The sequence below is a fragment of the Erythrolamprus reginae genome, chromosome 4, assembly GCF_031021105.1.
Source record: "Erythrolamprus reginae isolate rEryReg1 chromosome 4, rEryReg1.hap1, whole genome shotgun sequence".
Classification (NCBI taxonomy): Eukaryota; Metazoa; Chordata; class Lepidosauria; order Squamata; family Dipsadidae; genus Erythrolamprus; species Erythrolamprus reginae.
In genome coordinates, this window is record NC_091953.1 from 113,747,498 (window position 1) to 113,769,850 (window position 22,353).

General features: G+C 41.4%; 1 protein-coding gene across 5 annotated transcripts; it reads left to right on the top strand.

The window, feature by feature from the left end:
• The first annotated feature begins 328 nt into the window (after window positions 1–328).
• BIVM (basic, immunoglobulin-like variable motif containing) lies at window positions 329–22,353 on the top strand. 5 transcript variants are annotated; one of them, XM_070751248.1, is made up of 11 exons: window positions 350–478; window positions 1,925–2,157; window positions 2,372–2,517; window positions 8,027–8,153; window positions 8,529–8,624; window positions 9,029–9,133; window positions 11,959–12,053; window positions 13,230–13,362; window positions 14,981–15,064; window positions 16,011–16,107; window positions 19,602–22,353. In XM_070751248.1, exons 4-11 carry the CDS (start codon window positions 8,032–8,034, stop codon window positions 19,893–19,895), a joined length of 1,026 nt encoding a protein of 341 aa, XP_070607349.1. In that variant the 5' UTR covers window positions 350–478; window positions 1,925–2,157; window positions 2,372–2,517; window positions 8,027–8,031; the 3' UTR covers window positions 19,896–22,353. The 5 variants fall into 5 exon arrangements, with proteins under 5 accessions (XP_070607348.1, XP_070607349.1, XP_070607352.1 ...); XM_070751251.1 differs by having other exon boundaries at window positions 384–478; window positions 1,925–2,130; XM_070751249.1 differs by having other exon boundaries at window positions 413–598.

Sequence of the window (22,353 nt, forward strand, 5' to 3'; positions counted from 1 at the left end):
GTTTAAAAAGGGATCTCCAAATTGGCCACTTGAAGACTCGCGGACTTCAATTCCCAGAATTCCGCAGCCAGACATCTTGGCAGGGGAATTCTGGGAGTTGAAGTCCACAAAGTTTAAAACGACCGAGGGGTTGGAGAAACCACCAACACGCATGACACATGGACTCCCCCCCGGGCAAGCCGAAACCAATCAGGTTCCGGCTTTTTCAGCACGTGCCAGAAGGACAAGCAAGGTAATTCGCCAAGCGGTCCGACCTACGTCCCTCCTCCGGCCAATTAGAAGCAGTCCTATCCTGGGGATGCCAATCAAGATGCAAAATAGCCACCCCGGGGAAAAGGGCGTGGTTTATACGGGGAAGAGAGCGCGCGTGGAGGTGAGAGCTCGGTGACGCGGGCGCGCGCGAGCTTGGACCAATTGGAAGGGCTTTTGCCGCTAGGAAGCAGGTGAAGATGGACAAGGCCCCATAATCCTAGATACGGTACAAGATCTTGAGAGCTTGTTTGTTTATTTATATTTATATGCATGTAAATTACGGAGCCCCTGGTGTTAATCCTCTACAGAAAAGGGCAAGAGAAGCAAGGCGCAGCGCCTGGAGCAAGTAAGGACAGACGGGTTTATTGTATTTCTATATTTTTTTGCTGGAGCAGAAACCCGGGATGCAATTTTCAGGGAAGAATCTCATAAAAGTAAATAGACGGCGCCTCCTCTGAATAACGGTAATACAACTTGCAGAGCAAATGCAAGAGCAATGCACAACCTGCTGATTGTGAGATAAGAACTCCACCTCTAGGCCATGACAGTAAGCCTCTAGTTGATAAATAAGCAGGTCCTGTTGCTTTGCTGGTCTGGAAAAGTTTCCTTTTTTTAAGATTGTTTTTTGTGTATGTGTGGTCTCATTTATGGGGATGTTCATTGGTGTCTGCATGGTTGAAAATAAAATGCTGGATCTGATCCCCTTGACTGTTCTAATTGGAAGCCATAGTCCTTTGTTAATTCTACTATGACAGTGCTTCCCAACCTTGGCAACTTGAAGATATCTGGACTTCAACTCCCAGAATTCCCCAGCCAGCATTTGCTAGCTGGGGAATTCTGGGAGCTGAAGTCCAGATATCTTCAAGTTGGATAGGTTGGGAAACACTGATCTATACAGTGGTACCTCTACTTAAGAACTGTTCTAGATAAGAACCAGGTGTTTAAGATTTTTTTGCCTCTTCTCAAGAACCATTTTCTACTTAAGAACCCGAGCCCAGAAAATTTTCCCAGGAAATTTGAGAGCAGCACGAAGGCCCGGTCAGTTTCCTTCCATTCCACCTTTAATCCCGGCCATCTCGGGCTTTTCTGGGCTGCCAGAGGAGCCTTTGGTGGCGCTTAAGGAGGCTTTGGCAGCCCAGAGCGAACAAAGCATTTTACTTTCTCTGGGCACTTGGAGAGGGAATAAACCTCTGCCAGCGCCCAGAGAAAAGAAATGCTCCCTTCGCTCTGGGCAGTGACTGTCCTCCTCCTCTTCTTCCTCCTCCTCCCACCCAAATTCCGAGCTTTTATTTATTTCCTAATGGGTTTGCACACATTATTTGCTTTTACATTGATTCCTATGGGAAAAATTGCTTTTACTTACAAACTTTTCTACTTAAGAACCTGGTCATGGAACGAATTAAGTTCTTAAGTAGAGGTACCACTGTATTCCCTTTCTGGTTGTCTAGCCATGCAGTGTTAAACTGAGGAGGAGATGTAATTTCAGTTGATTTAAAGCAAATAATTAAATAGATATCTTCACTTGATTTTTGCACCTTCTTAGTTGGGCCTGAAATTCATTTAAGTTCCTCTCAAAACATGTATAAGATAAGAGAAAACTGATGATGAGGACAAGCCCTAAACTTTGTACTTTGGATCTTTAGCTAAAAAGATGTTTTCTTTTTCATTTCAGGAAATTGGAAATACATCTTGAAAATCTCGAATAAGTGTAAATTATGTTTGAGTGCATAAAAAACATTTGATGTACCTTGATCCTCTGGGAAGAAAAAAAACCTACAGGTCATTCAATGCCTAACGTCGAAGACACTCAATTGGAGAGTGATTCTGAAAAAAATGGGCCCAAAACTGGAAGGAAGACTTCAGAAGTTAATCTTCATGGTACTATGAAATCATTTTGTGCTCCAGGTACCTCGGGGCCCCCTCTGAGTTCTGGTGGGAGCAGGCATTATCCATGGGCATGTCCTGTGACTCACACCCGGGAAAAGTTTTATACTATTTGTTCAGACTACGCTTTTTTAAATCGGGTAACATCTATTTGCAAAAGCCCAAGTGCTACAGTGAGTGCCTGCTTACAAGACAGTGCTGCCTTAAATGATGGAAATAATTCTGCTTTTATTAGTGTTCGAACTGGACCTTCGGATATAGTTTACAATGATGATTCTGACCTGGAAAGTTTATCTATTAGTCTTGGAAATCTGCCATTGGCGTGGGAAATTGACAAGTCGGAATTCAGTGATACACCCCCAGATTTGAAGAACCAAGCAGGTACATTTGTCTTTGTATTTAAGCATCCAGATCAGGGTCCTTAAACTTGGCAATTTTAAAGCATATGAACTTCAACTTCCAGAATCCTGGAAGTTGAAGTCCATATAGAAACATAGAAACATAGAAGACTGACAGCAGAAAAAGACCTCATGGTCCATCTAGTCTGCCCTTATACTATTTACTGTATTTTATCTTACAATGGATATATGTTTATCCCAGGCATGTTTAAATTCAGTTACTGTGGATTTACCAAACACGTCTGCTGGAAGTTTGTTCCAAGGATCTACTACTCTTTCAGTAAAATAATATTTTCTCATGTTGCCTTTGATCTTTCCCCCAACTAACTTCAGATTGTGTCCCCTTGTTCTTGTGTTCACTTTCCTATTAAAAACACTTCCCTCCTGAACCCTATTTAACCCTTTAACATATTTAAATGTTTCGATCATGTCCCCCCTTTTCCTTCTGTCCTCCAGACTATACAGATTGAGTTCATTAAGTCTTTCCATGCCTTAATGTTGCCAAGTTTGAAGACCTCTAATCTAGAGCATCTTTCTTATTCTAAAAATGAAAATATTTTTATTCTGCCATTTGTTGTAGTGTATACATTAGGTACTACAGTAGTACCTCTAGATACGAGCTGCTCCACATGCGAGTATTCCAAGTTACGAGCCGAGACGCGAGCAAAATTTCTGTTCGACACCCGAGCTCAAATTCGGAATACGAGCTGAGCTTCCACTAGGTGGCGCAGGAATTCCATGCTTCCAGTTATCTCGGCGGGAAAAACAAAGTCTAAAGGCATTCGTTCGAGATGCGAGTTGATCGACATACGAGCTCGGGTCTGGAACGAATTAGACTCGTATGTCGAGGTACCACTGTATTACAGTTTCAATATTTAAGAAACAACTGTAGTTATATAAATAAAAGATTTTTTTAAAATTTGCCAAAACCTTGAACTTAATTTTATTAATTTACATGCTAACAATTCATTCGCAACCACAGTGTTCATGGGAAATTCAGTTTTCTTTTCTATTCCTGGCATTATCGACTTACTATTTAGATAGAAAATAATATTGCTATGATTCTAGCAATAAAGTGCCTCAAATCCTTAAAATGGTGAAGAAATAAAATAGGATCTTGCAAGTCAATAAAATTGGATTGCAGTCGTGAGCAGTATATGCAAGTCACCATTTGTGCGCGACCTCAAAAGAAAAAAAGCGAAATGATTGCCTTAAAATATGTTACTGCAATTTCTAAATTTATGGGTATTTTAAATAATCAAGTCACGTCCCAAGGAGCTTTCAGATTCAAATTTGACAACAGAAGACCCAATAGAAGGAGGAAAGGGTGACTGAAACAGTACAGGGTAAAAATATACCATAGTTTTTGCACTATAAGATGCACAAGACCATAAGATACATGTTAGCTTTAGAGGAGGAAAACCAGAAAAAAACCTGCCTCTGCCTCCCAGCATCCATCTAGTATTCCAGGGTTGGCCTTCTCCGGGTCCCGTCGACTAAACAATGTCGTTTGGCGGGACCCAGGGGAAGAGCCTTCTTTGTGGCGGCCCCGACTTTCTGGAACCAACTTCCTCCAGAGATTAGAATTGCCCTCCAACCCTCCTCGCCTTTCACAAGCTCCTTAAAACCCACCTCTGTCATCAGACATGGGGGAACTGAGATAACTTCCCCAGGCCTATATTGTTTATGTATGGTATGTTGTGTGCATGTTTTTTAAATTATGGGTTTTTAGTTTTAATTATTAGATTTGTATTGTATATTATTTTTCTATTACTGCTGTGAGCCGCCCCGAGTCTACGGAGAGGGGCGGCATACAAATTTAATAATTAATTAATTAATTAATTGATTGATTAATTCATCTGGCTATCATCCTTGCAGCAAAGAGCCTGGTTAGCTTCAGCACTTTGTTGCAGCTCCAGCACGTGGCTCATCAGGGCTCCACTCCGTTGTGCCCTCCGCTGGTCAAATGAGCTGAGCTGAGCAGTTACTGCTGCCCGGAACACTGGAGCTTTCTCCATCAGTGGCAAACAACGGCAGCGGTGACAAGTGCTGCACCAACCCCCTCCCCCCACTGCACTATTCGTTCTATAAGACACCCAGACATTTCCACTAGGAAAGGCCTGCCGTCTTCAGTGCTATCATAAGAACATAAGAAGAGCAATGCAGAATCAGGCCAAAGCCCATCGAGTCCAGCATTCTGTGTCACACAGTGGCCCACCAATTGTCCATGGGGATCTTGAGCAGAAAGAGAAGGCAAGACCCTCCCTTTCCTTTGACCCCCAACAAGTGGTACCCAAGGGAATCCTGCCTGCCTCAACCAACATAGAGGTGGCACATGGACATCCTTTTCAATAACCACCGATACACTTGGCATTCATGAATCTGTCTAATCCTGCCTTGAAGCTATCAAGGCTGACAGCTGTCATGACCTCTTCTGGAAGTGAATTCCATAAACCAACGACCCTCTGGGTGAAGAAATATTTCTCTTTATTTGTCCTCGCTTTCTTACCTATCAACTTTTATTGTGGTTAGCTCTGGCACAGCTCCTGACCCAAGGAATGTGGAGGTGGATGAGGGGGGCTTGGCTAACAGCCCAGGAGGAGATCAATCTTCCTTATCTTTGTTGAATTCCGATGAGGAACTTATGACAGACCCACGCATGCGTAGAGCTATGCATAGGAGAGAACAACATAAGTTATATTATAGGAGATAAGAGAGGCCACCTGTGGTTGGGTGGGGCTCCAGTAATTAGAGCTGCTGATAAAAGAGCAGCGTGCTGGCTTATCCGTTGTGGAAGATTATCTGATCGTAATTCGTCAAGACAGTGCCTTGCTGTATTCAAGACTCTAGACTAAAATTCATTGTGTTTATCAGCGTTTGGACAACAGTAGCTGTGAGCCAATTCCCAGTTACTGGGTTAGTAATTGGATTTATTACGGGACATCGTTCTTGGATTGTATTCCAAGTGTGCCTTCTTTGTCCAAGAAATCCCTTTGAAGTTTAAAAGGGAGTTTTTTCTTCTCTTCTGTTGATAAAGAACATGTATTTGCATTCTATTCTGTGTGTGTTTCTGCTTGGATTAATTATCCTGTAATTAAGGGCGTGTGGTACATGCCGGCAGAACAACTTTAGGGAGTGCCCCCTTGTCCTAGAATTGTGTGATAGAGAAAAGAATTTTTCTCTATCCACCTTTTCTATCCCATGCATGATTTTATACACTTGGATCAAGTCACCCCATAAACGCCGACTTTCAAGGCTGAAGAGACCAAGGCGTTGCAACCAGGTTTCATAAGGGAGGTTCTCCATTTTCTTAATCATACCTGTTGCCCTTTTTTGCACCTTTTCCAGTTCCATTATATCCTTCTTGAGGTGCGGTGACCAGAACTGTACACAGTACTCCAAGTGTGGTCTCACCATTGATTTGTATCAGTGCACCCTCCGTGGCTGTCGCTGGAATGCGTTTGTCAGTGCAAGATTTGGCTTCTGCACTTGCACAGCAAGCAAAATCTTGTGTGAGGATGTGCACGCGAGCGAGAGTTCAGCAATTATCGCCGATATTTTTCTTGCATGCATGCACAGAAGCAAAAATTGCCAAATTCTCGCTTGTGCGAGCATCCTCATGTAACATTTTGCTTTCACATGCATGGAAGCCAAATCTTGCGCAAGCGCACATCAGGTGCGCATAGCTGTGCACGCATCATGAAACTCACTTCCAGAATGTAACACCTCCGGTAGCAGGTCATCACTGATTTTCACCCACTTTTGGGGGAGGGGGATATGTCTTCTGGTGCAAAAAATACAGTACATTAATCCCTCACTACTTCACGGTCCATCTTTCACGGATTCGTTACTTCACGGGTTTTCAAAGGGGGCTTAAATCCATTAAAGTGTTGGTCTTGACCTATAAAGCCCTTCATGGCATCGGACCAGAATATCTCCGGGACTGCCTTCTGCCGCACGAATCCCAGCGACCGATAAGGTCCCACAGAGTTGGCCTTCTCCGGGTCCCGTCGACCAAACAATGTCATTTGGCGGGTCCCAGGGGAAGAGCCTTCTCTGTGGCGGCCCCGACCCTCTGGAACCAGTTCCCCCCTGAGATTAGAACAGTCCCCACCCTCCTTGCCTTTCGCAAACTCCTTAAGACCCACCTCTGTCATCAGGCATGGGGGAACTGAAATATCTTCCCCAGGCCTATACTGTTTCTGTATGGTATGTTGTGTGAATGGTTTTTTTTTGTTTTCTTTTTTTAATTATGGGTTTTTAGCTTTCTAATTATTGAATTTGTATTTTACACTGTTTTTCTGTTGCTGTTGTGAGCCGCCCTGAGTCTGGGGAGAGGGGCGGCATACAAATGCAATTAATTAATTAATATTAAAAAAATTTAATCCATTAAAAATTCATAAAATTCTTCTACTACTGTACTCTATTAACTGGTAGGATATCACATGTAGTTCCAGCTGAGAAACATTTCAGAATGACTGTTTAATGCAAAGGGTGGGTTTTAAAAGTCCAAATACTCGTTAAATACATTTAAAAAATCTTTCCTCTACTTCACGGAAATTTGCTTTTCATGGGTGGCCTTGGAACGCATCCCCCGCGAAAAACGAGGGATCACTGTACATGCAATACAGTGATCCCTCAATTTTCGCGATCTCGTTCTTCGCGAAACGCTATATCGCGATTTTTCCCACCCGATGACGTCACTCTCTTCCTTCCTTTCTCATCTTTCTTTCTCTCTCTCTTTCTCTATCTTGCTTCTTCCTCTCTCACACTCTCTTCCTCCCTCTCTCATCTCTTTCTTTCCTTCTCTCTCTTTCTCTATCTCTCCCCCTCTTGCTGGCAGGCGGCGGGCGGGCGAGCGGGGGCATCAGCGAGGAAGACCCAGGGAAGGTTCCTTCCGCCGCCCAGCAGCTGATCTGCTCGGCAGCGCAGCGAGGTGCCGAATCGGGGTTTCCCCTTTGCGTGGGCGGCGGGGAAACCCCGATCTTCGTCTGCTCGCTGCTGCTGCGCTGCCGAGCAGATCAGCTGCTGGGCGGCCGCAGCAGCAGCGAGCAGACGAAGATCGGAGTTTCTCCGCCGCCCATGCAAAGGGGAAATCCCGATTCGGCTCCTCGCTGCGCTGCCGAGCAGATCAGCTGCTGGGCGGCCGAAGGAACCTTCCCTGGGTCTTTCCCGCCGCCCACGCAAACTCCACCATCTGCGCATGCGCGGCCATGAAAAAAAGGGTGCGCATGCGCAGATGGTGGTTTTACTTCCGCAACACTACATCGCGAAAAACCGATTATCGCGAGGGGTCTTGGAACGGAACCCTCGTGATAATCGAGGGATCACTGTATTATAGAACACATGGAGGCATTGGATATGCTGGAAAGGGATATGCAACTCTTCAGAATTGAACTGGAAAATAATATATTGAGGAAGACGGTTTGAAAAACCGTAAGCTTCTTTAATATCCCGAACATTTAGAAATAATTTCTTTCATTCATTTACAGGAAACATGAAGAAACAAGGAAGCAAGAAAACGGTTGTGGATAAAAAAAGCAAACAATACAAGGAATGTCCACAGTATTACACGCTTGAAGAAATAAAACCACGGAAAGTTTTAGATCTCCGGAGATGGTAGTATTTGAAAACATTAGTATTACTATAGTTCTGTATGGCTGAACACTTTAATAATCGGGGAGTCATCATGTCATATATTTTTTTAGCACTGTGGCATCTAAGTGCCTTGATGGGAAGGGCTGAAAACATTTTTGTGGGAGGAAATTTAGATGCATTAAATGCAACATGCTTTAAAGCAGTCTGCAACCTTGGCAACTTTAGGACTTGTGGACTTCAAATTCCAGAATTCCTGAACCAGCAAAGCTGGCTGAGGAATTCTGGGAATTGAAGTCCACAAGTGTTAGAATTGCCAAGGTTGAAGACCCCTGCTTTAAACCACCTGTTTTGCATTACAACATATGAAAATTTGCCTATGAAACATTTGTTTTAAAGGTACTGCATAAGTCGCCCCCAATATAAGACTTCCTGTGGGATTTCGTCTCTAGTCTCATGCTGGAACTTCCTATATAGCACAATGGGAACTGGAAAGTAAGTTATTCTTCAGTATATTAAATGTGTTCTTTTGGGGATCCAGTAAAGCTTTCATTCCCATTTAGTACAGTAGTACCTCTAGATACGAGCTGCTCCACATGCGAGTATTCCAAGTTACGAGCCTTGAGGGGAGAGAAATTTCTGTTCCAGACCCGAGCTCAAATTCAAGATACGAGCCGAGCGTCCACTAGGTGGCGCAAGAATCCTTGCTTCTGGTTATCTCGGAGGGGAAAAACAAAGTCTAAAGCCATTTGTTCCAGATACGAGTTGTTCGACATACAAGCTCCCTTCTGGAACGAATTAAACTCGTATCTAGAGGTACTACTGTATGTTTAAGATGCAACTTAGTCTTTGTTTTCTATAGTTGCCTATATTCTGAACTTTTAAATTTCTAAATCCAGTTTACCACCCATTACTCAAGAAGAGGCTTTGCACATATTGGGCATTCAACCACCTTTTGAAGAGATAAGATTTGGTCCATTTACTGGAAATACTACTTTAATGAGGTAAAAACTTGTTCCTTTTTATATTAGTTTATAAAAAAACAAAAATACAAAAGCAAATAATAGGAAAAGTAAGGGAGGGAAAAAGGAAGAGAAAAATGTAGAAGAAGGTATTGATTTCCGACTCCCTTTGGTACAGTAGAATAAGCAACATCGAATCTCGACTTTTTTGTTTTACATAATAGTATAAATAAGCTGTTTCTATAATAACAAATCAGTCTAATCCGAAAAAGCCAAAATCAAAGTTTATTTTTTCCCCCACATCAAGCATAAAGTCCAGAAGTGGTTTCCCAGTAAAAACAAAAGTACAGTAGTACCTCGTGATACGAACTTTCTGAGATATGAACCTGGGGTTCGGAATTTTTTTGCCTCTTATGAACTTTTTCCGCCTTATGAACCCGCCCGAATGCCGAACCCAGAAGTTCGGCAAAAGTTCGGGTTTGGGTTCAGGTGGCCGCCGATAAGCCCCGCCACCCGGCTGTCGCCTTTTGAAACAGCTGGGGGGCTTCTCAGCATTCTCCAGAATGCCGAACCCAGAAGTTTGGCAGAAGTTCGGGTTCGGGAGGACGCCGAGAATCCCCGCCGCCCGGCTGTCAGCCAGTTGGGAGGCTCAAACGGAGTTGGGGAATCCCAATAGGGAATTCCATGGTCGGAGCTTTGACGTCACAAAGACGTCCTTCCTGGAATCCATGTTTCGGCTGGCCAGGAAGGACGTCTCCGTGATGTCAAAGCTCCGCCCTTGGGATTCCCCACCTCCGTTTGAGCCTCCCGACCGGCCAACAGCTCCGCGGCTCTTTTGCAAAGCTGACAGCTGGGCGGCGAGGCTTCTCGGCGCCCACCCGAATGCCGAACCCAAACTTTTGCCGAACTTCCGGGTTTGGCATTTGGGAGAACGCTGAGAAGCGCCTGGCTGTTTCAAAAGGTGACAGCTGGGCGGCGGCGGCCAGCGGAGTGCCGTTTTTGCGTTGTTGTTTTTTTGCTTGCACACATTAATTGATTTACATTGTTTCCTATGGGAAACATTGTTTCGTCTTACGAACTTTTCGCCTTACCAATCTCCTCCGGGAATCAATTAAGTTCGTAAGATGAGGTATTACTGTACTTGGATTTTTTTTTCTTCTACTAAAGCAGTCAATTTAACCATTTCTGCTAAAAAGTGTTTTTGAACTGTCTCATTCTCCTAATGTGGAATGTTCTTAGACAGTGTGTGTGTCTCCAGCTGTATAATGCATCATTTAGGGCAGCGTTTCCCAACCGGTGTGCCGCGAGACACCGTCAGGTGTGCCGCGGCGAGAGGTGGCGGAGGAGAGTGGGCGGATCGGGCGGGCAATGGGGCAGGGCGGAGAAGCCAGGGGCGCGTTTGGCCGGAGGCACCTACTGCCGCACCTCCCTGTCCCTGCCTCCCCACGGTGCCTCCGGCCAAACGCGCCCCTGGCTTCTCCGCCCTGCCCCATTGCCCGCCCGATCCGCCCACTCTCCTCCGCCGCCTCCTGCCTTGGGGCGAGCAATCCGGGAGTCCGGGACTGTGTGGCTTTGCGCCATGAAGAGAAAACGGCCGACTTTTCCCTGCTGCCGTTTTCTCTTCATGGCGCAAAGCCACACAGTCCCGGACTCCCGGATCGCTCGCTTCTCCGGTCAGCAAAGCCATCTGCCTAGGAAAGCGCCACGCTGGCCGGAGAAGCGAGCGATCCGGGAGTCCGGGACTGTGTGGCTTTCAGCCGGGCTAACGGGAGGCGGCGCGAGGCCGGGTGCTGGGGACGTCTGGGAGGGCGAGGAGGCTGAGGGCTGCTGCGCACTCCACTCTCTCTCCGGCTCTCTCTCGCTCTTTCTTTTTCTCTCTGTTGCTGGCGTGGTGAACGAGAGGGAAAGAGAGAGAGAGAAAAAGGAGGGGAGAGAGAATGAGAGAAAGAAAGCAAGAGAAAGAGAGGGAAAGAAAGCAAGAGAGAGAGAGAAAGAAAGGAGGGAAGGAGGGAGAGGGAAAGACATAGAGGGAGGGAAGGAGGGAGAGAGAAAGAGAGCAAAAATGAGAGGAAGAAAGAAAGAAAGAGGGATGGAGAGAAAGAAGGGAAGGAAGGAAGAGAGAGAAAGAGGGAGGGAGAAATAGAGTGAAATGGAGGAAGAGATATTTTTTTTGTCCAAACTTTTCTTTAGCCCCCACGCTCCCCCCCCCCTTCAGTGTTCCCCAGAATTTTGAAAACATGAATAATGTGCCGCGGCTCAAAAAAGGTTGGGAAACACTGATTTAGGGGACTGGAGGCTAAAACATGAAAAGTTGCAGGAACTGGGTATGTCTAGTTTAATGTGTTCCAATATCTCAGGGGCTTTCACAAAGAAGAGGGAATCAAAAGCACGTGAGGGTAGAACAAGAAGCAATGGGTTGGAAACTAATGCAGGAGAGAACAACTTAGAACTACGGACAAATTTCCTGACAGTTAGAACAATTAATCAGTGGAACAACTTGCCTCCAGAAGTTGTGAATGAAGGGGGAAAGGATGTTGCAAAATCTGCATTCCCACCCACCCACCCATTTGCGGGGAGGAGAAGTGGTATTTGGTTCTCCAAACTACTCAAAATTTCCACCACTGGTTCTCCAGAAGCTGCTGAATTTTACTCCTGGTTTATTAGTTTATTGGTATTAAAGCTGGAAGAAGAAATAACTTTAAAACAAACACAGATTACAATCCTAGTGATAATTGTTCTATATATATGATTAAGCCATAGTAGGAATATTAGCCGTATCACATGTGCCTGGCAGGAAAAATACTGTTTTATTGTTTAATTGCTAATTTACATTTAAAATACACAGTTCTGCATTTTGTGCTTTTTAGGTGGTTCAGACAAATTAATGACTATTTCCACGTAAAAGGATGCTCCTATTTTCTCTATAAACCTCATGGGAAGTATAAGACTGCTGGAGAATCTGGTAAGAAGGCAGTTTTAATGAGATAAGTAATTCTTTGTAACTGTTAAAACAGTTTTCAAACTTGGTAACTTTAAGACTTGAGGAATTCAATTCCCAGAATTCTCCAGCCAGCGACAGGCAGCCTATGGTAAATGATTTAGCTTTACTAGATAAATGGTCAAAGCAATGGAAACTGCAGTTTAATGTTTCCAAATGTAAAATAATGCACTTGGGGAAAAGGAATCCTCAATCTGAGTATTGCATTGGCAGTTCTGTGTTAGCAAAAACTTCAGAAGAGAAGGATTTAGGGGTAGTGATTTCTGACAGTCTCAAAATGGGTGAACAGTGCAGTCAGGCAGTAGGGAAAGCAAGTAGGATGCTTGGCTGCATAGCTAGAGGTATAACAAGCAGGAAGAGGGAGATTATGATCCCGCTATATAGAATGCTGGTGAGACCACATTTGGAATACTGTGTTCAGTTCTGGAGACCTCACCTACAAAAAGATATTGACAAAATTGAACAGGGCCAAAGACGGGCTACAAGAATGGTGGAAGGTCTTAAGCATAAAACGTATCAGGAAAGACTTAATGAACTCAATCTGTATAGTCTGGAGGACAGAAGGAAAAGGGGGGACATGATCAAAACATTTAAATATATTAAAGGGTTAAATAAGGTCCAGGAGGGAAGTGTTTTTAATAGGAAAGTGAACACAAGAACAAGGGGACACAATCTGAAGTTAGTTGGGGGAAAGATCAAAAGCAACATGAGAAAATATTATTTTACTGAAAGAGTAGTAGATCCTTGGAACAAACTTCCAGCAGACGTGGTAGATAAATCCACAGTAACTGAATTTAAACATGCCTGGAATAAACATATATCCATCCTAAGATAAAATACAGAAAATAGTATAGGGGCAGACTGAGGTCTTTTTCTGCCGTCAGACTTCTATGTTTCTATGTCACTCCTGCAAAGGTCAAATATGCAGCCAATGTTCATAAGATTGCGTTTTTTTAACACTGCTGAATAATTCAGTCACTAAGCAAGGACTACCTATGTTACTACATTGTTTTGCTTTATACTGATTAGACTTCCTGAAACAGAGTTAGTAGTTTATAATTTAAAAAAAATAAATCTAAAAGTGTGTGTCTTAATATCCAATAAACCTTTGTAATGTTTTGATTTCTTTTTAATTTGTAGCTTCGGGAGCTTTAACAAAATTAACACAAGGACTGCGAGATGAATCAATGGCATATATTTATCATTGCCAAAATCATTATTTTTGTCCAATTGGATTTGAAGCAACTCCAATAAAGCCAAGCAAAGCATATAAGTAAGATCCTCAAAATCTACTTGATTTCATTAGTGGGACCAATACAGTGCAATTATCTTATAAAAAGTGAACATTTAATTGTTCATATTAATATAGCTTTATCAGCAGACATGGGGTGTAGGATCATATAGTACAATTACGTGGATTGTTCATCTGTATTAACAATCACTAGGTGGCAATATTTTTTCATATAAAGTTTTTCAGAATAGGAGCAACATTAACTTAAACTGTAAATTTTGTTCTAAAAGAACTGTCTCTCATGCAGTTTCCCGGATAAATCTGCTTGTCACCAAATACGTCTGAAAGACCATGCATTTGTATAATAAATGGATTGATTTGTTTATTTCAGTCTAACATTAGTTTGACTTCTTCAAAAAAATAGATATATTAGTTTGCACGAAGCCATATTTGTGGGAATTGCTATTCTTTCCTTATAAGTATAGTGTTCCCTCGATTTTCGCGGGTTCGAACTTTGCGAATAGCCTATACCACGGTTTTTCAAAAAATATTAATTAAAAAATACTTCGCAGGTTTTTTTCCTATACCACGGTTTTTCCCACCCAATGACGTCATACGTCATCGCCAAACTGATAATTTTTGCAAATAAATGAAAAAAAAAGTTAATAAATAATTATGTTTATAAATATCAGGATCACTAAGTGTCTTATTCAATGGTGAGTACCAGTAATAATAGTGAGTAAATGGTTGTTAAGGGAATGGGAAATGGTAATTTAGGGGTTTAAAGTGTTAAGGGAAGGCTTGTGATACTGTTCATAGCCAAAAATGGTGTTTTTACTTCCGCATCTCTACTTCGCGGAAATTCGACTTTCGCGGGCGGTCTCGGAACGCATCCCCTGCGGAAATCGAGGGAACACTGTACATATGAATGGGATTTTACATTTCCTTTAACTGATTAAAGGTGCAAAGAACAGTATTGGGACACTTGTTCTAAAGATGATGTTCATAGTCTTTATAATACAGTAGTACCTCTAGATACGAGCTGCTCCACATGCGAGTATTCCAAGTTGCGAGCCACGACAGGAGGGAAATTTCTGTTCCAGACCTGAGCTCAAATTCGGGATACGAGCTGAGCTTCCACTAGGTGGCGCAAGAATCCTTGCTTCTGGTTATCTCCGTGGGGAAAAATAAAGTCTAAAGCCATTTGCTCCAGATACGAGTTGATCGACATACGAGCTCCATTCTGGAACGAATTAAACTCGTATCTAGAGGTACTACTGTATATATTTTAGTCATGTTTAATACAAAGGTGGGAGGCTCCCTGGTAGTGGGAATTTGCCCCCACTCCCCAGTGATCACCTGCTAGCAACGCTCCTGAACTGGCTCTCTTGGCAGTGCCATGTGCAGAAGCTGTTGTTTGCTTCTGTGCATGTGCAAAAGCTTGGCTTTTGGCACTGCACATGTACACATACATGCTCACGTGCGGCCGCACCATGTGCAGTGCACATGTGCCCAGGCAGCATGGGAAGAAGCAAACTGGCAGTAAGGTAAGTTAGAAATCACCTCTGGTTTAATATTATATTTGATGTAACCATACAACAACTGCATATTTATAAAACTTACTACGATAAACATTTTGTCTTATCATTTTGTGCATCAGAGGATGTCTCTTACAGCAAGATGTCGAATACTGGATACTCATTGGAGAGCCAAGCAGAAAACACCCCACTATTCACTGCAAAAAGTAAGTTACTACACAAGTTCATCTAATTTTAAAGATGTTCAAATTCAGAGTATTCTTTATTCTGGCCTCCACAAATACTCATGCACACTGATCCCTAGATGAATAAGTATAAGATACAAATTTCCAAATAGACTAGAAAATGTATTGGAAACTTCAAAATTTGAATGTTCTAGGTGAGATTTCTTTTCTAGAGGGCTAACATTTTATCCCAAAGTAAGTGCTTTTAAGATTTGTGTCTTCTAACTGAAAGTCAGATCAGATTTTGAGGACAAAAAATACGCTTACCTTTGGAATGGAAGAAAATGGACATTCGCTTTAGATGCTAATGAAATTGTTAACTTTGCTGAAACTTGAAAACAATTCTTCATATTTGCTTTTGGGTGTATATTAGGATTCAATGTTGAACCTCAGTTCCCAGATTTGTGTTATTAATATTAATGACATTAACTGAGACCATTTATAGAGATATAAAAACTTCAGAAAGTTGATCATAGCCCATTCTTGATAAACCAGATCATTGTGGGATGGATGGTCATGCTATTGGGTAGATTGACAGCTGGTTGAGCAAGTATATAACATCTTTGAGAATGAAAATTTTGGGTTCCTACCAAGATCAAAAGTATATTTGGTGATAATGTATGGATGGAAGTTTTTGCATCTCTTTGGTGGCTTTGGGACTTCTTTAAAGTTAGGCATCTATATTAATCTTTTCGTATATAAAGCTTAAACAAATCTGTGAAAAAAGAGGAGGATAATAAAGTAATATTACTTACAAAATGAATCAAAGGAGCAGAACCTTTGAATTTCATTTCAGAAAAAAAGTATTTACTAGATATTGTGCAGGTTAGTTTATTTAAGTAGAATTTATGTATCTAGGATTAACTAGTAAACACAATATTCCAGATATTTGTTGCATTTGTAAACTTCTTTCCATCTTACTTTGTAGGTGGGCAGACATTGTAACAGATTTAAACACTCAGAATCCTGAATACTTAGATATTAGGCACTTGGAAAGGGGTCTCCAGTATCGGAAGACAAAGAAGGTAAGAATGCTTCATATTAAAGCAGAGTCGCATGTTTGACCTGAGTTAGCATTCATAAAGCACATTCATTCGTTCATTCATTCATTCATTCATTCATTCATTCATTCAATTTTTATGCCGCCCTTCTCCTTAGACTCAGGGTGGCTTACAATATGTTAGCAATAGCACTTTTTAACAGAGCCAGCCTATTGCCCCCACAATTCGGGTCTCCTTTTACCCACCTTGGAAGGATGGGAGGCTGAGTCAACCTTGAGCCGGCGATGAGATTTGAACCGCTGACCTTCAGATCTACAGTCAGCTTCAGTGGCCTGCAGTACAGCACTCTACCTGCTGCGCCACCCCGGCTCCTATTATTTAGAATATTTAGATATTCTCCCATTATAGTAATTATGAGATGATTATTTGGCATTCACAAAATATGTTTTTACTTGTTAAAAACAGAAATGGCTTCATTAGAATTTGTATACAGTGCATAGGCTCATAGTGTGCATATAAACAGCAAGTAATAGGTGATTGATGATAAATCATAGTTATAATCTATCATAAGTTACAACAGTTGATAAATCATAAGAAACTAATAGGAGAAGATAGTAGGGAAGATGAGAAAAGTATGAGAAATGAGATGGTATTGTGGGAATTAAGTGTTCAGCAGAGTGTTAGCATATGTCTATTTTTTTTTTGGCATGCAATGCTCTCTAGTGTATCCAAAGCAGAGAAATTGAAATAAATTATATCCAGGATGTTACGGGTCTTTAGATATTTTCTCAGCCCTCTTTCTAGTTTCTATTCAGATCTTCAATGGAAGACAGGCTGATTACTATTGTTTTTTCAGCAGTCCTAACTATTGAAATCTATAAACTACTCTGTTTGGTTGCTGTGCCGAATCAGACAATTATTAAGGTACAAATGACAGACTCAGTTAATTCCTCTGTAGTGATGGGTGAACCCAACGGTGTTCGGGTTTGGCAAGTTTAGACGAACTTTACACAAAATTCGGCTGAACCCGAATGGGGAATCCCACCAAGAGATTCCAGGGGCGGAGCTTTGACGTCACGTATACCGGCAGGTTGCTAAGGATGCCAAGGTGATCACTTCCTGGATTCCATGGAATCCAGGAAGTGATCACCTTGGGGTCCTTAGCAACCTGCTGGTGACGTCAAGGCTCCGTCCCCGGAATCTCTTCATGGGAGGGATTCCCCAGCTCCTTCAAAGGGAGGTCTTCACGTAAAAATAAACATTGTTATTTCTACGTGAAAGGACCGCCCTTTGCTTGCAGCGCCGCTGCAGCGTCCTTTCACGTAAAAATAACAATGTTTATTTTTATGTGAAAACCTCCCTTTGAAGGAGCTGGGGAATCGCTCCCACGAAGAGATTCCGGGGACGGAGCCTTGACGTCACCGGCAACTTGCTAAGGACGCCAAGGTGATCACTTCCTGGATTCCATGGAATCCAGGAAGTGATCACCTTGGCGTCCTTAGCAACCTGCTGGTGACGTCAAAGCTCCGAATGCCGAACGCGACCCCAAACTTTGCCCGAAGTTTCAAAAAATTTCGTGTTCGTGTTCGGCATACCGAACACCACAAAATTTGGTACAAACCCGAATTGTGCGGGTTCGGTTCGCCCATCACTATTCCTCTGTAGAACTGTATCAGCAGATCCTTGTTCAATCTGACCTTTCTGAGTTAATGCAGGAAAAACATTCTTTGTTGTGCCTCTTTAATTATGATTTTCGTGGTAGGTGTCCATTTCAAATCTTTGCAGATAATAGAGCTTACTGTTAATACAGTGTTGCCTAATATCATAGGAGGTAGTGGAATAGCAGAGCTTATTGTAAAATCTACTAACTACTATCATCTAATGTCACACGACTGCATTCTGTGAAACCGGGCTACATTTTGAAAATATTTTCACTCGATTTCCTCGATTTTCCTCGAACCAACTAAATACCTCGAACCAACAATGGATGATGAAAAGATATAGCAGTTGTGCTGAAAAAAAGTTAGCTCAAAAATCTGAAATGGGGAATGACCATATAAACCTGCTAATTAAAATAACGTTGGACTCTTAACATAGAATAAATTGTTATTGTAACTGTTTATGGAAATTCTCTATCATCCACTTCACAATTGTCTCAAAGGTGCTTTTGGAAAAGGCAACTGGACTTTCTTATTCTTTTCTCCCTTGAAAATGTTTCACCACTTCCTCAATTCAGCTTCCTCGGTTTTATTGTACCCACAGATTGTATTCAGAAAAGAATTCCAACCCGTGCAAAATACAAAGAAAGCATTAATTCAAATGAATAGTGAACTTACTATATTTTGGAGTATAAGACGCACCTTCCCTCCCCCGCCCTTAAAAGAGGGTGGAAATGTTGGTGCATCTTATACACTGAATACCGCTATTTTCTGAAGTCCGGCCCACACATCCCATTTTTGTGAAAAATGGGAGGAAAACAGGCCACATTTTGCAAAAACAGGTGTTTATGCTTTCCTCCAGTACTCAGGAGCTCTCTGCAGGCCTCCCAAATCTGCCCACCCAATTTTTGCAAAAAACAGGTGGAAAATGGGCCCTGGGCCTTTTTTTTTCCTTTTTCCTTTGGCAAAAACAGGGTTCACAAAGGATTTGGGAAGCTTGCAGAGTGCTCCTGAGGCCAAGCAGGACAAAACCTTTTTTTTTCTTTGAAATCTTGGTGCGTCTTATACGCAGGTGCATCTTATAGTCAGAAAAATGTGACAGCTCTTATTGAAACATAGAAGACTGACAGCAGAAAAAGACCTCATGGTCCATCTAGTCTGCCCTATACTATTTCCTGTATTTTATCTTACAATGGATATATGTTTATCCCAGGCATGTTTCAATTCAGTTACTGTGGATTTACCAACCACGTCTGCTGGAAGTTTGTTCCAAGGATCTACTACTCTTTCAGTGAAATAATATTTTCTCATGTTGCTTTTGATCTTTCCCCCAACTAACTTCAGATTGTGTCCCCTTGTTCTTGTGTTCATTTTCCTATTAAAAACACTTCCTTCCTGAACCTTATTTAACCCTTTAACACATTTAAATGTTTCGATCATGTCCCCCCTTTTCCTTCTGTCCTCCAGATTGAGTTCATTAAGTCTTTCCTGATACATTTTATGCTTAAGACCTTCCACCATTCTTGTAGCCCGTCTTTGGACCCGTTCAATTTTGTCAATATCTTTTTGTCGGTGAGGTCTCCAGAACTGAACACAGTCTTCCAAATGTGGTCTCACCAGCGCTCTATATAGTGGGATCACAATCTCCCTCTTCCTGCTTGTTATACCTCTAGCTATGCAGCCAAGCATCCTACTTGCTTTTCCTACCGCCCGACCACACTGCTCACCCATTTTGAGACTGTCAGAAATCGCTACCCCTAAATCCTTCTCTTCTGAAGTTTTTGCTAACACAGAACTGCCAATGCAATACTCAGAGTATATCAAGAGTGTTATTTTAACAAACTCTTCTATACGTTTTAGGTAGGAGGGAATCTCCATTGCATCATTGCTCTTCAGAGGTTTAATTGGCGTCGATTCGGACCGTGGAGCTTCCCACTTGGAAATGTTCGGCCAGAACTCCAGCCTCCATCTCCAACTCAGGGCTTAGCCAAATCTGAGAGCGAAGACAACATTTCCAAGAAGCAGCCTGGGCGCCTTGGGCGATCATTCAGTGCTAACTTCCACCAAGTTTCGGTTTGGAGGAAGCTGTCCCATCTGCATGAGAGACGGAACAGTGCCCTTCAACATTACGCCAACTGTGATGGGAAAGACTAAAAAAAGGAGCAATTTTCCTCTGTGCTACTGTAATACATACATTCCCAAAGCATGATAAGAACTTATTATGCACAGAAACAGGAATGTAGGGAAATTTCGTACAAAATTCTTAGGAACATTTGTTATTTCAGTATGTAATTGGTACATAATACTAATGAAGATGTTGTAGTTGTTATATATTGGGAATAACAAAAAAAGTTATTTAAAAGATAAGCACAGAATACCAGTGATGGGCAATCTAATGGCTAATGGGTTTATGTTTTAGACTATGAAATCAAATTCAAATTCATTTGTGGGCAGGAGAGTTCGTTATTATGTGATACAGGTTATAGTTAAAGCATGAGATTATTACCTTCCAAAATTACTAATGGCAAACTATATAATAATGACAAATGTATAAAATATACTTGCTTTTAGGTTTTTTCAAAAATGCAATAAATTATGGTACAATTCAGAACTGACAAAACACTAAATGTCGATATATACTGTATTTTCCGAAGTATAAGACGCACTTTTTTAGCCCCAAAAAGAGGGTCAAAACTTGGGTGGGTCTTATATACCTAGCTACCCCCTACCCTTTGGCCCCTGCCTCCCAGCAATTTAATTCCTTGCAGCAAAAAGCGCAGAGCCTGATTAGCTCAAGCAATTGATTTTCAGCCTCCGGACACACAGCTGATTCAGCACAGGCAGACCAGGTGCTAGAACTGAAAGTGAAACTAGCTTCAAGGAGGCAAATTGCTGAGAGGCGGACTGCTGGCAATGTGCTGAAATTGCAACGAAGTAAATCAACAACTATAAATGCCCATAGAATGTTCAAATTATTAGACTTATTTTTTAAAGGCTGCTTAGCAATTAGACAACTTAGCAAAATGAAGAAGCTTTTTAAAATAAATGCTTGATCTGAAGAGGCCCAGTGCTATTGTATCTTCTTTTAAATGGCAGAGAATAATGTATACTTCCAGAAAGCCACATCAGATTTAAAAATCTGCACAAGTATAATCTGAAATGTAACAGTGTCCTGTTTAATGTTAAGATAAGGCAGCTGAGTTAAACCCTGACTTAGTCCTGTTTGGAGTAGATCTATTTAAATAATTGGGAGGAATTAGTGTGACTATATTTAAGAAAACTTTCTGGCATTAATATATTGCCATAATGAACATTTCTCCAATTCTTTGTTATTTCTTTTTTAAAAAAATATTTTTATTGATTTTCGAAAAGACAAACAAAGACATACAACACTAAACATTTAAGGAGCTACCATTGCTCCGCTTGCCGTAGAAGTCTAACTAATACAGAAATATAAAAAACCTAACTGTAGTCAGATCAAAGCAGAAATGCCACACATGTAAGATACATTCTTATTGAATTTAACTCTATATTTGTAATATTAAACTTATTAATTAAATTTCTTTATATTTTAAGATATTCTATACTTATACAAAAGAAAAAGGGAGAGGTTATTAGTAATACAAAAGAAAAAGAAATGAAAGAATATACCCTTCTAAGTTAGTTATACTATATACTATTTCATTCTATCTTATAGTTAATTGTTAATACCATTTTTAAAATTCCACCAATCATATACTTTATTCCATATTTTATAAAATTCTGTTTCAGTTTGATTATTTAAACGTTTAGTCATCATATCTAGTTCTGCATTTTTTAAATACTGCAGTGTCTTTTTGTATTGTCTTTTCTTTTCATTTCTGTGCAAATACTATTCTAGCCGCAACCAATATATGTATCATTAAATAATAAGTTTCTTTGCTATTTCTATGGGTCAGGCACACACATGCACAGAAATACACAGTGAACAGTGTATATCATCTGTACTGTTTGCTGTTTGGCAAATTGCTGGGAGGCAGAGGCCTTTTTTCCTTGTTTTCCTCCCCCAAAACTAAGGTGCCTCTTATACTCTGGTGCGTCTTATACTCTGAAAAATACGGTAATTAATTGATGGTCTGTTCATCAATGGAAATATTGTTCAATTTAAGTTTAAGCTATTTGAGTTGGTAGTTTGAGTTGGCAGTTTGTAGTTAATAGGCAGGAAACCTAAAGAAAGATAAGTAACTATCTGTTTCTTTTAGAATTGGTCTAGTATAAACACAAAACACCACTGCCAGTCATATCCTTTGTGTGTGACCTGAATTCAGCTCCCAGTTGATAAGAAACCCTCACACTTATTTCATATGGTTATCCAGTAAATACCAAAACTTTCTGTGGTGGGCTGCCGTGATTTCTTGTAATATTTGAATTCTCTTTCACTTCACAACTTTGTTTGATTGTTGAGGAAGATGTTTAAGTGCCCAAATAAACTGTCAGCCACAGCAATATACCTCTTCAAAGCATTCTTTGTAACTACTTTTGTCAAATGATCATATCAAATAGTTTTATTTGGACGTATAATATTGGTTCTCATGGAAAAACCATTTTAATAAAAGCGGTCTTTATCCGTTGA

What these genes read in the sequence shown, in the direction of transcription:
- BIVM (XM_070751247.1), top strand. Translation starts at nt 2,040, where the DNA reads ATGCCTAACGTCGAAGACACTCAATTGGAGAGTGATTCTGAAAAAAAT. An exon ending in AAGCCAAGCAAAGCATATAA is followed by an intron (nt 13,363 to 14,980) that starts GTAAGATCCTCA and finishes TTTGTGCATCAG; the next exon opens with AGGATGTCTCTTACAGCAAG. An exon ending in CCCACTATTCACTGCAAAAA is followed by an intron (nt 15,065 to 16,010) that starts GTAAGTTACTAC and finishes CTTACTTTGTAG; the next exon opens with GTGGGCAGACATTGTAACAG.